The sequence below is a fragment of the Epinephelus fuscoguttatus genome, linkage group LG22, assembly GCF_011397635.1.
Source record: "Epinephelus fuscoguttatus linkage group LG22, E.fuscoguttatus.final_Chr_v1".
Taxonomy (NCBI): domain Eukaryota; kingdom Metazoa; phylum Chordata; class Actinopteri; order Perciformes; family Serranidae; genus Epinephelus; species Epinephelus fuscoguttatus.
In genome coordinates, this window is record NC_064773.1 from 21,782,522 (window position 1) to 21,797,661 (window position 15,140).

The 15,140-nt window shown below is 40.7% G+C and overlaps 2 protein-coding genes across 2 annotated transcripts in view; both read right to left on the reverse strand.

Annotated features, from left to right (window-relative positions):
• The window catches only part of LOC125882838 (mucin-19-like), a 34,515-nt gene that overhangs the window by 6,151 nt on the left and 13,224 nt on the right, over positions 1–15,140 (reverse strand). The window contains exons 18-36 of the mRNA XM_049566733.1: positions 14,892–15,135; positions 13,674–13,714; positions 13,359–13,447; positions 12,885–13,039; positions 12,631–12,769; positions 9,186–9,290; positions 8,842–9,036; positions 8,058–8,130; positions 7,806–7,975; positions 6,294–6,450; positions 5,859–5,966; positions 5,457–5,598; positions 5,307–5,335; positions 4,889–5,122; positions 4,554–4,754; positions 2,938–3,182; positions 2,553–2,739; positions 1,372–1,588; positions 860–1,020 (exon numbers count right to left, since the gene is read on the reverse strand). Coding sequence (XP_049422690.1) covers positions 860–1,020; positions 1,372–1,588; positions 2,553–2,739; positions 2,938–3,182; positions 4,554–4,754; positions 4,889–5,122; positions 5,307–5,335; positions 5,457–5,598; positions 5,859–5,966; positions 6,294–6,450; positions 7,806–7,975; positions 8,058–8,130; positions 8,842–9,036; positions 9,186–9,290; positions 12,631–12,769; positions 12,885–13,039; positions 13,359–13,447; positions 13,674–13,714; positions 14,892–15,135 — 2,892 coding nt within the window. The remainder of the gene's footprint in view (positions 1–859; positions 1,021–1,371; positions 1,589–2,552; positions 2,740–2,937; positions 3,183–4,553; positions 4,755–4,888; positions 5,123–5,306; positions 5,336–5,456; positions 5,599–5,858; positions 5,967–6,293; positions 6,451–7,805; positions 7,976–8,057; positions 8,131–8,841; positions 9,037–9,185; positions 9,291–12,630; positions 12,770–12,884; positions 13,040–13,358; positions 13,448–13,673; positions 13,715–14,891; positions 15,136–15,140) is intronic.
• LOC125882837 (mucin-19-like) overlaps positions 1–15,140 on the reverse strand; it is a 66,306-nt gene that overhangs the window by 5,332 nt on the left and 45,834 nt on the right. The window lies entirely within an intron of this gene.

The following is a 15,140-nucleotide window of genomic DNA, read 5'->3' on the forward strand; positions in this document are numbered from 1 at the left end:
AACAGCATTACAGTCGGGTCCATAATACACAGAAATGTGTGCAAATATTAAAGGGATAGTTAAGATATTTTTTTATTTTATATATGAGTAGTACTGTGCAAAAGTTTTAGGCAGGTGTAAAGAAATGCTGTAAAGTAATAATGCTTAAAAATACAAAATTTGTTTATTTCTACTGATTTAAAAAATGCAAAGTGAGTGAATGGAAGAAAAATTTAAGTCAAATCAATATTTGGTGTGACCACCCTTTGCCTTCAAAAAAGCATCAATTCTTCTAAGTACACACAAAGTCAGGGATCCTGTAGAATCATAGTCAGGTATATGATTAACCAAATATACCACACAGGTGCTAATGATCATCAATTTCATATGTAGGTTGAAAGACAATCACTAACTGAAACAGAAACAGCTGTGTAGGAGGCTTAAAAGTGGGAGAGGAACAGCCAAACTCTGCTACCAAGTTGAAGTTGTGGAGGACAGTTTGATGTCACAGGTCATACACCGTAACAAGACTGAGCACAACAAGAAGACACAAGGAAGTTACACTGCATCAGCAAGGTCTCTCCCAGACAAAGATTTCAAAGCAGACTGAGGTTTTAAGATGTGCTGTCCAAGCTCTTTAGAAGAAGGACAAAGAAACGGGCAATGTTGAGGACCATAGACGCAGTGGTTGAAGGTCCACGGTGGGACTTTTTTAAGTGGCGAAAATATCTTTTGCTGCTGCCCCCATCTACTGTAGGTCATACACTGACTTTGGATAAGTGCCTCATACAAGCCAACCTTAAAAGCTCTGAACTATCCCTTTAAGTCCCTTGTCTGACTTGCTTAACAGAGTACAAGAAAAAGGACAAAAGATACATACTACAGCTTCCATTGGTCAGTCCTCTCCAGTCAATACAGACACCAGCCTTCATGCATTCCTCAGCAGCTTGCTCTAGTGAGGAGCAAGGACCATTCCTGCATGAATCAAACTCACAGCTCCTCTTTGTCATTTCCAGATTCACGCTGCACTTTGCAAAGACTCTGAAGAAACAGTATAGATTAGATTTTTAGTTAAACAAACAGCCAGTGTTCCACATTATTAAAATAAAAATTAAAAAACAATATAAAAAACAACTGACAGAGACTTGTACATGGTTGCTAGGGTGGTGCTAGGTGGTTGCTTGGTGTGTGGCTAGGGTGTATGGGGTGACTCTGGGTGGCTGCTACTGTGTGTCTGCTTAAGTCACAAATGTAGTTTTTAAGTAAAGAAAAGCATTGCACCTCTCTTTTATGACATACAGTATAATCACAGACCACATTTACCAGCGAACACACACCCATTTCTACCTCCAATTTCTCCACAAGGTGTGTGTGTTAGCGTGTGGAACTTACGGGTGGTGTAGCAGCTCGCATAGTGCACTCGCAGGGCAAGGGGTGTAAGTGGGTGTGCTAGGGGGTGTGGGTGAGTAACAAGGTACGTCCCTTGGTGCAGAAGCACAGGCAGGCTTCAGTGGGTCAGCGTACACCCAGTCATAGGCTGTCTTATCACAGCAGCTGTCATCCTCCATCTGCCCTCCTTTACGGATACATGACCCAACACCGCATACACCTGGAGAGAAGATGGAGGAGTGAGCTCAGCGTAGACGATGTGCAATCTGATGTCTAACATGTGTATAAACATTTTAGTTGACATAAACAATCTGTGTCAGTTTTGATGGTTCTCTGGCTCCCACAGCTATAAATTATATACAGACCACAGACTGTATTAAACTAATGGACGTTGCCATTGTGACGTCCCATTTTGAAGCCTCAAGTTTGGCATTTACGTTGTTGCCATCTTGGATTTTTGGACCCAGAAGTGATCATATTTGGAAGAGAGGGTGGAGCTAACTCTAATGCTAGCTTGGTTGGCAAAGCACATTTAAAGCTATTGACTGCAGTAATGCTGCAAAAACTGAACACCTGACTCCTTAGAGGGGTTTTCTAGCACAACCAAATGCCAAACAATGCTCTTTTTTAAAATGACCACAACCTTACAAACATCTTTCATTAACTGAAACACACTAAAACAGCAACAGCTATGCCTTTGCCTCAACTGTGTTAATCTGGGGTTACACCATGGGTGCGTTACCTTACCACACTTGTCACTGTGGTAGCGACTTGTCAATGGATGGCACTCCCCTGTCACTCAAAGCAGAGCTGCTTTAATTCAAGCCTTAATGACATTTAAACAGACAAGTTTCTCTACATTAAAATTCACTCCCTACAGCAGCCCCCCAGGAAGTGCAGCAGGCTTTGAAACCGGTTTTCATAGTGGCCAAACAGAGTAATTACACCATCACATCATGCCTGCAGCCCAAAAAGACCCATTGACATATATGGTGAAACGTCTGTAAATCATCATTTGTTAGCCTTCAAGCTAATATAGCAACATATATTTGCTGCTGTTGTAAGGTTGGCAGACAAGGTCAAGCTTTTGCATTACCTCAAAATCCACTATACATAGACAAACACACACTGCTTAAATGGACATAAAGTACGCACTTAACCATCACTTTCGATCCATTACCCACCACATTGTCCCTGGGTGTTGTTGTGGAAGTGCTCCATAGCCAGACTGACCACCAGGGTATAAAATGGACTTAGGGAGACATAAGAGCGGATCTCCGGGAGGTAGATTGACACTATGTACCCCGTGGTCTCAAATCTCCACCCATGTTCCTCATATGGCGGCTCAATGGTCACATTGTCCAGAGTGGCCTAAAGTAGATTAGACAAGAATTAAACCAATTTTCTAATTCTTTCAATAGAGTACAGTACACTTAAATAAGTAGAACTTTGAAAACAAAATTCTACAATAAAATGATTATCAGCATCCTTGTAGCCAAATAGCCAATATAGTGTATAAGTTGGCATGGTCACATGACAGATAATAAATAAAACTGTATAATATCCTACCTGTATTGAAAACGGGGAATTTGGAATGACACTGAGTGTAGCTATACTGTCCTGATATTTCAGGATGATGCCTTTAGCACAGGAGATTTCAAAGCCCGGCACACAGTAAAAATTGTCCACAGCAATTTTCAGATGATGACGTGGAGACCTCTCCTCCACCAGGATGTAGGTGCAATCATCGAGGAAATCAAAGGTTGCACCTTGGAAAGAGATATAATGGGGGTCCCCATACAGATCACAGCGACCTAGAGAGGGGAAGAGGTGGGTAGATATGGACAGAAAACAGGAAATGTATTTCCTTAATTCAAGTTTTCAACAACTACTGGATGGATTCCCATAAAAAACACAACAGACTATAGACTGTATATGTAGACTAAGCAACCTTGATTTCACCCACTGGTTTGTAGACTACCATTTTGGAGCCTGTTGCTATCTTTTTTTTTTTGAGCCATAAGTAACCATAATCTGACTGAGAACCCAAGATCCCTACCATGGTAATAACTTGTCAATCACAAGGTAGCCATGCATTAAAGGATAACCTGCTTTATCGTTTATCTTACTCTAAATGGGCCTGTAATTCAAAAAATGCAGATCATGCTGTATTACAGAGACTTGAAACTAACAATTCAGACCATAAACTCATCAGGAAAATGATTACTGAGGTACTACATCAAGGGACAAGCAGATCATTTTCTCATAGACTTCTATACAATCACCTTTGTGTAACCAGTGGAGTCGCCCCCTGCTGGACATTAGAAAGAATGCAGGTTTAAGGCGCTCCACATTGGCTTCACCTTTCGGGATCTGGAGGTAACGCCTTTCTACAGAACACAGACTATGTAATGAAGACGGAAAGTGAAGCCAAAACATCTTGAACTCCCCCTGGTGGCTGGCTACAGTATAGGGCAAACCCCACCTACTATGGCGACCATAGTAATAATTACCTGATACATGTTAAAATGTTAAGTTTGTCATTGTGAGCATGTTAGCGTGCTGATGTAAACATTTAGTTAAAAGCACCAATGCCCTTAAGTGTGTTGTGTTATAAGGACAGATACATCAGTGCGAACTGGTTCAAGGCAAGCTTACGTGGTTCGGTTTTAAAGAGCAGCACTTTGTACTAAATCCACAGTTTGGTACATACCTTCTTTGTCACATATTCTGGTACATGTGAGCAAATTAACTGAAAACCTCATTTCTTATTACTGCTGGGGCTCAAGCACACCAGAGCTCCAATTGGGCCCAAAAAATCAGGCCAGAACCGAAATGAACCCACATAGTTTCTGTCCAAGCCCGACCCCAGCCCAAACCACTGCAGCAATTGTGGGCCTAAGCTCAATTAAAAACCTGAATTTCTTCTGTAAAAGCATGACTAGCATGACCCTGGCGGTCAGGCCAAAATGGGCTTGGGCAGTGAATGTGCTTAGGAAGGTCTGCAATCTTAAGGTTATTAGCAGCCATTCTGAAAGCTCCACCTCGTGACTTTGTGGACATTTGTATTGTGGATTCAGTTTGGAAACATTAAACCCCTACTAACCAAAAAAAAAAAAAGAAAAGAGAAAGAATGGATGAGGGTTAACAAGAGCAGTTGCCACGTAAGGCACGGATATACTTACAGTCACACTCCCATCTTTCACAGCATCCATCTGAGACTTTTGTGACCTGGTTTCTGGGGCAATTGGGAACCGTAGTCTCTGGACAAGCCACTGGAGTCAACTCTATCTTCCCCTCTATACAGCTCTTATGGAAGCAGTCCTCCATCCACGTCTCACCGCAGTACCAGCTTTGTTTCTTCTTACGGTCTTTACACTTACAATCTGGTACATTGATAAACACAGTAGAAGACAGTGAAGATACAAAAGACTGAAACATTGTTTAGGTAATCTAAGAAACTGATTGCAAGGATAACAGAAAAAGGGAGTAATGTGCAGAACAAGTATATGGCACGTACCCTCAGTTGTGGAGCTTGTAGATGTAGTCTCTGTTGGGCTGGTGACTTCTGTGAGGTAAGTGTGGTATGTCATTGTGGTGCTGGATTCCTCAGTGGTTGTCAGTTTAGTGGTAGATGTTGAGGCAGTTGTGGTTGTGGTTGGTGTAGTGGTGGTGTAAAGCACAGTTTCAATGGTAGCTGAGGCAGTTGTGGTGGGAGTGCTTGATGTTGGAGTGGTGGTTGAAGGTACTGAAGCTGTTGGAGCAAAGGTGGAATTGAGGTTTGGGGTTTTAAAAACAGGTTCTGTGAAGGCACATACACAGTAATCTAAAACAAAACTAAAACCTAATTGCCAAAAAATCCTTTTCATATTTTTGTTCAGCTGGTACAACACATAAAATAGTAAATGTAGTGGTACATGAATATAATTCATACTTACTACAGTTCATTGTTCCATTTTCACAGTGGCTGATAAGGATCATATGAGAGTAGAAATTACCAGTTGTCAGTGTAAAGAAAAAGTTTTTCATATTATGGTTATCCTGAAAATGTTTATATTTAGACATACTGTATATATCTATTGACTTACCACTTAATAGACTGTATCATCACCACTGCTCCAGGCTGAATGACAGTGTCATTAAAATAACAAGTGCAGTATTTCAATTTGGTGCATTCACCAGTATTTTCATCATAGTACGGCGTCTCCTCTGAACATCTGGGGTAGCAACCTTTCCGAGAAAAAACACAATTGTTATTTTATGGGTGCAAATTGATTTTAGAAGTATTGACAAGAAAAAAAATATCAAATTATTCAATAAATATCTGAATTGGGAGGATGTTATTCTGAGGCCAGGTTTGTTTGCAGTACTGACAGAATGATACAAGCTAAGTAACATTAAGACATTATTTTTCATTTTCACTGGATTCAACTGATGATTAAGTCATAAGTTTATCTTATGTTTGAAAATAACTGAGAAAGTCTGATTACCTTCCAGCTTGTGAGTGCTGGTGTCTTTGCCGCAGGTTAGCATCTCACCACAGGTTTCATAGTGCCAGCTACACTGGCCTTGCTCGTTGTAGTAGTCACAGTAGATCGCTAAGTTTAAATAATCATGTTAAATTGTTCAGATCGAGTTATGTTCATGATTCATATTTTGTAAACAACAATGACACACTTTTTACCACACGTATTGTTAGCTACACAGACTGATCATTGATGTGTCTTACACAGTGTCAGTCACAATGACAAAGAAATACTTAAATATTGATAAAACATTATATAAAGTGTATAAACTATGTAAAATACGAAGCAGAGACATTAGATGGATGGGTATTTACTTTTAAATTTTCTGCAATGTACTGTATATACCATGTTATTCAACGTTTAATCAAGAAAGTAAACTTAAACGACATCACAACTTACGACACAAATCAGGTGTTCTCCATTTTACACACACATCCTTGTCGCTGCAGGCCTCTGCGTAGGCTGCAACAGCTGTGCAGAAGCCCAGGAACTTCCCTTCAAACTCACAGGAGCAGGACTCCTGCACACAGGCCTGATAGTAGGGATCTGGATCCACCTGTAGATTGTAGAACATCCAGAATAGAGTTTCAATAATGCATTTAAGGGCTTTCCGTGAAGGCCTATTAATGTAAATAGAGGTGAATCATTTTTTATTCCCTCTTGAACTGTGTGAATTACACTTATATTGTTTGTCATTAAGAACGTAGTATGGTCACACATTAACACTGGCCAATATTCACCTCCTATTTGTTTGCTTTCAGTGAAAACAGAGGGGCAAATAAACCATTCACTTCCAGTGGTACAGCAAATTGGCATCTTTGCATCACATGGAGTTCAACTTTGGTGAACTCTGAGTGGCGAAGTTGCAGCCTCAACCGAGAGCAAAGAGGTACATGTGGTTGACTCTGTTTGTTGCTGTGTCTTGTGTTTGCTTGCATTTGGTCGTGTGTGACCTAGCCCTAAAACATAATTTTTGTTTGTTGTAGGTTTGTCGCGGTACTGTTTAGTTTTGTGTGAAACCACGGTAAACTACATCTCTCATCTCACAGAATATATGTCACCTTCCCCAGCTAGCTAGCAGGCAGGGTAACTTACCTGATGTTTTTTATCCGGCACAAAACACAAAGGCAACTAGACGAAGGTATGACTTTGCGGAGGAGACTTGTTTAGTTGTTCTAATCACATATTTTCAGGGTCTTATACTTCATCAGTTTTACAACAAACTGCAACTTTCTTGACTTGCAAAATCATATTTTAATTTGGCAGATGTCATATGTGTAATTCATGGCACAATTCAAATGGCATCAAAAATTATTTGTCTCTCGTCATTAACTGAATTCAGCTGCCTGGCGTTTAACCAGAACCAAGAGGTGTGACCACAACACTCCAGTTTTAGCCTCTTTATGCTGGCTCCCAGTATGTTTTAGAATAGATTCTAAGATTACTGAATACTTGGACATGATACTTATGGTCTCTCTCCTAGCTATACCTCTGACCTCTTGGTACTGTACACGCCAGGACATACTTTAAGATCCTTGGACATTATGTCTGTTCCAGACGCCCTGGAACAATCTGCCTGAGGAAATCAAGTTGGCTGAGTAAGTGATCTCTTTTAAGTCTCTTCTTAGAGTATACTTCTATCAGAGAGCCTTTCCTGATTTTACTTGAGTTTTAATTTCCTTTGAATGGTCTTTTATTTCCTCAGTTTTTACACACCAAAGTATCATTTTTCTTTTAAAACCTATTGTTTCATGACTTGTCTGTTTTATTTACTGCCTTGTAAAGCACTTTGTAACTCTGTTTTGAAAAGCCAAAGTTTTGACAAAAAAAAAAAAAGTAAAATAAAACCTGCACAGGAGTCCAACAGTGACCCCTGGTGTTGGTGGGTTGTTAAATATGTAAAATGCATACCTTTAAGTGGCACTCATTAAATATGTCTCCTGTGATAATCCTACAGCGCCGCTGGGCCCAGGCTGAGCAGTAGGAGTTGCGTTCGCATGGAAATACCTCAGTGGTCACATCAGAGCAAGGAGGTGTGGCGGCTTTCCAGCTGTTGCCAAATGCCAGGGGACTGGACATCACTAAAAACAGATGTTTGGTGTTATTTTGACCACTGTGACAAAAGTGAAAGTCCTTCGTAAAGCAAAGAGAAAACTAATTTACCTGCTGAGCCACTTATCTGAAGGTCATTCATCTCATTGGAGTCAAAATTACCACAGAGGCCGCACACTCGGTTCTGCAGGAGAGACGGTTCAATAGTCTATTTAAAATGTATTAAAAATAACACTTAAAATTTACATACCCTTACGCTTAGCAGTATTTAAAGGAGCTATATGTAAGAAATATAAAGCAAATAGTCATAAAATCCTCCTAATATGTCACAGAGACTAAGGAATAATGTTCATATAACATACTGATCTCACCAACAACAATAGTACAGCCAGAATATTCGCATTTAAAAAACATTTTTACGGTCCGCAAATCATGTTTATGTCTTGAATTTGTGTTTTGGCCTGTTGCGCCACCCACTGCCGTCTACCAGTCACGCAGTCAGTAGAGTCTCAGCATCAGTTACATTTACGACTGAGATACAGCAGCACGGCAAGCAGCATTAGCAGTGTCCCGCTACATAGCATTAGCAGCCGGCTCCTCCTCAGCTGTATCCCGGCAGCAGCGTTAGCAGCAGAGAAGCCGGACTTGCTTGAACGGTCCGCTGGAAAACCGGAGATCAAGGACGCGGCGACGCGGCCCTGCCACGGCAGCTGCCTGTGGGCAAACAAATCAGTCTCCAGCGTGCCGCTGTCCAGCAACCTCAAATCTGTAGGGGAGGGGGGGCGGACACGACTCCCGGCAGTATTTTGAATTTGAGTGCAGTAACCGTTTTGGCCACATTCTTACATACAGCGCCTTTAATATTTAATTGTCATATTTAATACTCATCACCCACCCTCCAGTATTCATGCAGCTCTATAGTGATGCGGGTGTGTTTGTCCCAGATGAGAGTTATCCCTCTGCTCGGTACTGAGATTATGATGTAGAGTCCCACGGTGTGTGTGGAGTAAAGTGAACCTTCCTGCAGAGTCCAGCCGCCATGGTAACGTCTGGTCACTTTCATGTCACTCAGCGTCAGGGTGACCTCGCCCTTTCAGGACAGCACAGATACCAGTCATGACATAAGGAAGGAACGGATATTACAGTACAATGAAGATAATGAAGCTAGATAATAAACATGTGGACAGTAGCTCAGGGTCTCAGTGAGGTAAAATGAGAATTCTAGAAGCAGCCGTCCACCTGCAGGTCGAGGATGATGGAGTGAGAGCAGGTGAGCGCCTCATCACAGCAGGGCACACTCTCCACTCTCACAGAGAAGGTGCCGTTTCTCTTTCCACAGTCATCCTAAAGTAATGAGATCAAAGTTAAAAGTGTGTTGTGAAAAATACTGCAAGCTATGGCCTATATTTCTTTTTTTAAATGCCCTTAAGTATTTGCATGATGTACTGTGTCCTTTGAAGGCTATGCACTAGAGGCCCAAATAGAGAAAGAAAATATGACCATGTAACACTTTTGCTGAGGATGCCACACTGGCTCCCAGTAAATTTTAGAACTGATTTTAAAATTGTAATGCTTGATTTAAGGCCCCAAATGGCGTGGCACAGCCAAACCACAAAACGATTTAAAAGAGTGCTTTACAGTAATACAGCCTACTGACACATGAGCCAGATTTTCAGTCTGACTGAGACAAAAAGCATTTAACTTTTGATATATTTCTGAGGTGATAAAAAGGCAGTCTTAGAAATATTAGAGATGTGTTTCTGGAAGTTAAGATCGGTGTCTAAAATCGCATCCAAGTTTCTGACATGCTCATATGGCTTTACAGACAGAAGAGTTAAAAACGACTGAATTTTATTCCTCAAAGCCTTTGGTCCTACTAACAGAATCTCTTTTCTGTCATGATTAAGCTGTAAAAAAAAAAAAAAAAATCTTCACCATCCAAAGTCTGATAACTGAGATGCACTGGATGAGGTCATTTACTCCACTAAGGTTATTCAAAGTCAAAGTCAAAGTCAAAATTTATTTATATAGCACATTTAAAAACAACCTCGGTTGACCAAAGTGCTGTACAGTTCATCCAAAGAGTGAATGAATAGCAAAAACCACATTGTTGTGTGTGTCATCGGCATATGATTGATATGAAATATTATATTGCTGTATTATGGACCCAAGTGGGAGGATGTACAAATTAAACAACAAAGGACCAAGAATTGACTCCTGAGGCACTCCATATGGAATGCCAAACTCATCAGATTTACAATTACCAACAGACACAGAGAACGATCTTCCTGAGAGATATGAAGAAAACCACTGAAGAACAGTGCCTTTAAGGCCTACACAGTGTTCAAGGCACTGAAGAAGAAGAATATGGTCCACAGTATCGAATGCTACACTAAGGTCAAGGTGTACCAGAACAGAAACATTATGATTGTCAATGCTAATTTTAAGATCATTAACAACTCTGACTAGGGCAGTTTGGGACTGTGGTTAACTCTAAAACCAGACAATATCAAGCAAATTGTAAATAACCTTTTTTTTTAGAATTTTCCCCAAAATGGAAGGTTTGACACTGGTCTGTAATTCTCAAAAACATATGGATCAAGATAATTCTTTTTTAACAGTGGTGTTACGATAGCATGTTTGAGACGAGGGGAAGATACCAGAATGTAGGGAGGCATGAACAATCTCAAGAACATCCTCCACTAGACAGCTAAAAACACTTTTGATTAACTTAGTAGGCATTGGGTTAAGAGCACATGTTGCAGAACCGAGCTGCTGCACCACATCTTGTATCTCACTAGATTGAATCAGGGCAAAGTTAGAAAGAGTGCTAGCAGTATGGCACTGAATGGGAGAAAAGCAGTAACAGAGGAAGCCACAATTTCGTTCCTGATATTGGAAATTTTATATTTAAAGTATGTGGCAAATTCATTACATTTCTTTGAGAGTAAGCACCAAACAAGTGCACTGGATGCAAAATTCAGCCATAAATCAACAACAGTTTGTCCAAGCATCACCACATTTGGTGGGTATTTTTAACTAAGCTGTTTAAGCATGTCCCCAGAATGCTTTCACAGTTGACCCACAGGGGGTTAAAAAGACCGTGGCCCAGCACAGATTTGGTCATACATGAATGAGCATCCGTCATTCATTCATTCATTCAAGTTTTAACAGTCCATGTTGGCTTTAACACTGGAACCGTAGCTTGCAGCTATACTTTTATCTTATTTTTACTACTCTTATTGATTTTAACTCATGTGTCTGAATATTTTTCATTAACCAAGTGCTGGTCTAAATTATGACTGAATGCAATTTTTTTTTTCATATTTCTTAAAATGGTTTTAAAGTCTAATTCTTACTGGTCAGTTGTTGATCTTAATTCAATTCAATTTCAATTTTATTTATAAAGCCCAATATCACAAATCACAATTTGCCTCACAGGGCTTTACAGCATACGACATCCCTCTGTCCTTATGACCCTCGCAGCGGATAAGGAAAAACTCCCCCCCAAAAAAAACCCTTTAATGGGGGGAAAAAAACGGTAGAAACCTCAGGAAGAGCAACTGAGGAGGGATCCCTCTTCCAGGACAGACAGACGTGCAATAGATGTCGTACAGAACAGATCAGCATAACAAATTAACAGTAATCTGTATGACACAATGAGACAGAAAGAGAGAGAGACAGAGACAGAGAGAGATGCAGGTAATGACAGTAGCTTACAACAACATTATTGAAAGTAATAATATTATAGTTATAGTTCTGGCTACTGTGGTACAATATGTTGAAAGTATGTCTTAATATCTGGCAGTATACATGTGTGACAATAGTCACATGTGTATAATAACAGTAGAAGTATGACTAATGACTAATGATGGCAGCAGCAGCAGGAGGCATCTGACAGGACCATGGCAGCAGCACAACCACACACGTCACGCTGTCCAGGCACCGCTGCGATATGAGTTAATCTGAGAGACAGTGGAGCACAAAGGCTCCGGAGAAGAAGCCGAGTTAGTGACATCCAGAATGGCCGAGTTAGCAAGATGCAGTAATAGAATACGAGAGAGAGAGAGAGAGAGAGAGAGAAGGAGAGAAGGTGCCCGGTGTATTATAGGGGGTCCTCCGGCAGACTAGGCCTAAGTCAGCCTAACCAGGGGCTGGTACAGGACAAGCCTGAGCCAGCCCTAACTATAAGCTTTATCAAAGAGGAAAGTCTTAAGTCTAGTCTTAAATGTGGAGACGGTGTCTGCCTCCCGGACCGTAGCAGGAAGATGATTCCACAGGAGAGGAGCCTGATAGCTGAAGGCTCTGGCTCCTGATCTACTTTTGGAGACTTTAGGGACCACGAGTAACCCTGCGTTCTCGGAGCGCAGTGTTCTGGTGGGATAATATGGCACTATGGCACTCTCTAAGATATGAGGATTAATTATTAATTATTGTTATTTTTATGATTGCTACCTTGCTTGTATTATTTGTCTATTTTACCTGCGTTTAATTATGTCTAATGTTTTATTTTCACACTATCCACTATTCTAGCTGCAACTTCTGTGGTAGCTCAAGCGTTATGCATTACAGTGTGCTTCCACCTGGATTCAAATGTGCTATATAAATAAAGTTTTGCGTCCTTGCTCGCCATCAAGGCTTCAGGAAAGAAACATGTGACCCCCATTTTCATGTTTGGTCTCACCTCTACAAGAGTGTACTGACACTGTCCATCAAAGCGGTACCACTTGGAGTCAAAGGTCTGGTAGTGTCCGTTTCCGTAAACTTGACACTTCCCGGGGCAGGGCTCGTCTTTGCAGTGCCACCGACCATGACCACAGATACTGTAAGACAGTATCAGTTAGTTAAGCAGCCTTTCCATCTCAGCTGTATTAGCTTTCGGAGGAATAGCACTTTTTGAATGAACGTGTAGGAAAGCAGCACTAATGCAGGTGTTACCATGTTTTACAGTTGGTATTGACGTGCTGTCCTGCACTGAACACTTTGCCGCTGTACACACAGGTGCAGTTGTCCAGAGAAACACAGTTGCCGCGGTGATCCTCATACTGGTCAGGTGGGCAGTAACAGCCACTCTGGCATGTCATATTGACACTCTGGAAATCACATCAAAGGAAAATCTTTTAGATCGAGGAAATGTTTGACCCATCACAATAAAAGTTTTGGGACAAAGGGTGAATATTAGGGCCGTAATTCACTGACACGAAGTTTACGTAAATAGAAAATGACAGATTTCAGTCAAAATAAAAGCATCATCCCAGTACCACCAAATAGACTATGTTCTCTTAACGCTCATAAAATAAACTTTATTAAATTACAGTTTTAACAAACATGTCAGCAGCTGATGTGAAAAGAAAAATGAATAATGATATATGAACAATGGAAAGCTGCATGTTTAAACATCTGTTGACCTACCCTTGGTTTGCTGAGGTTGTCACAAGTTTTCTGAGATGTGCTATCAGGGTCCTTGGAGCAGTGAACACAAACCTTGCCATTTCTGCATCCTGATGCAAACAATCATTAAATACAGAAAACATATGAGTGTGTTAGTTATATTTCAGATACTTTGACACTATGCCAGCTTTTTCGTATTTTTTTTTCCACAGAAACTGAGGTTATTGCTAAAATTCTATTTGATTTTTCACTATTAACAAATGAAGTTAAAAACAACAGAGCAGAGAAAACAAAGGATTAGGTTAATATGATAATGAGAAAAGAATACACATTTACCACAATCAGCAGAACACTGCAGCTCTCCATCCTCACAGATGCTGAAACAGACACATTTTTAACACAACTTACTCAAGTATATGTACATCATATCAGTCCCTCCAGTATTTCGTGGCAAAAAAGAGTTAAGAGTCGTGGCCAATTTTGTCAAAAATTGTGATAAACGGGCGTCGGTAGCGTAGTGGATATTGCCACCGCCCCATATACAGAAGCGATGACTCACTGCAGCGGTCGCGGGTACAACTCCAGCTCACAACCATCTGCTGCATGTCATCCCCCCACTCTCTCTCACTCTCCCATTTCATTCTTTCCTGTCAATTAAAGGCAAAAGCCCGAACAAATAATCTTAAAAAAATAAAAATAAAAATTGTGACATTTTTATCTGGATTTTTACGGGAAATTGCAGCAAATGACAAAAATGGCTGCTAATGACAAAAGAAGAAAATCTTTATAGATTTTTTTAAACTACTACCTCCAAAAAACAAGTCATGAAATCACTTGTTATAATAATCATACTAAATATTTCAAAAATAGCTGCAAATGTTTTTTATAGTTCTCTTCTTTAGTTTTATTTAATTAGTTTCAAAACATGGACTCCAATAATGTTGCAAAAAATCCTGAGTGAATATTGTAGCTCTCACACCAGACAATGTGACTGTAAAAACAACATGTAAGCTACACCTTCTGCAAACATTACATTTTAATACATTCAACACATATTTAAACAGTGCAAATTCTTATGGCAATACAAAGCGTTTCTCCATACTGCAATGCCATTAGCGTGGTTTGATGACGTGTGATGGCGTTTCAAATGACGTCGCATGTACGATTGTACAACTTCTGGTTGGCCGGAAAATGCGGAAAAACGGGGAAAAATTGCGGGACTTTTGAAAAATTGAAAGCCCCCCGCAAATATTGCGGACTTTCGTTGACTTTGCGTTACTTACTGTGATCGCAAGATAAGTTAAGGGAAGGGGCGTGACGTTTCCAATACACACTCTAAGCCCTGCACCAATCACAGCAGACTGGGCTGCTGGGGAGACTGGACATAAGCCCAAACACAGACACAGAGGTGCTGCACAAATGGGCAGTAAAAGATCTATAATGAATATTAAAGCACCTAAATCTATTCCACAAGACCCCAATATTACAAATATGACCCTGAAATGAGCATAATAGGACTTCTTTAAGATAAATGTTAGTAAAGTTTTAACTCACCACTTTTGTCCGTCAATAACAACAGTACCCGGGGGCGCTGTACCACCATAATAGTGGCAAGGGCACTCTACTTTTGGGGTACAGGTGTGTCCTTGGTTCAGGTGAGTTCCCTCTGGACAGCCACAGCCCTCCACAGGAGCATCATCCAGCCCGCAGCGAGGGTCAGGACCAGACAGGGAGCGGCATGTGTGGTTGCAGGCTTGCATGTTGTAGGAGAATTCAAGGTTCTTCTGGCATGTCAAAGCTGTG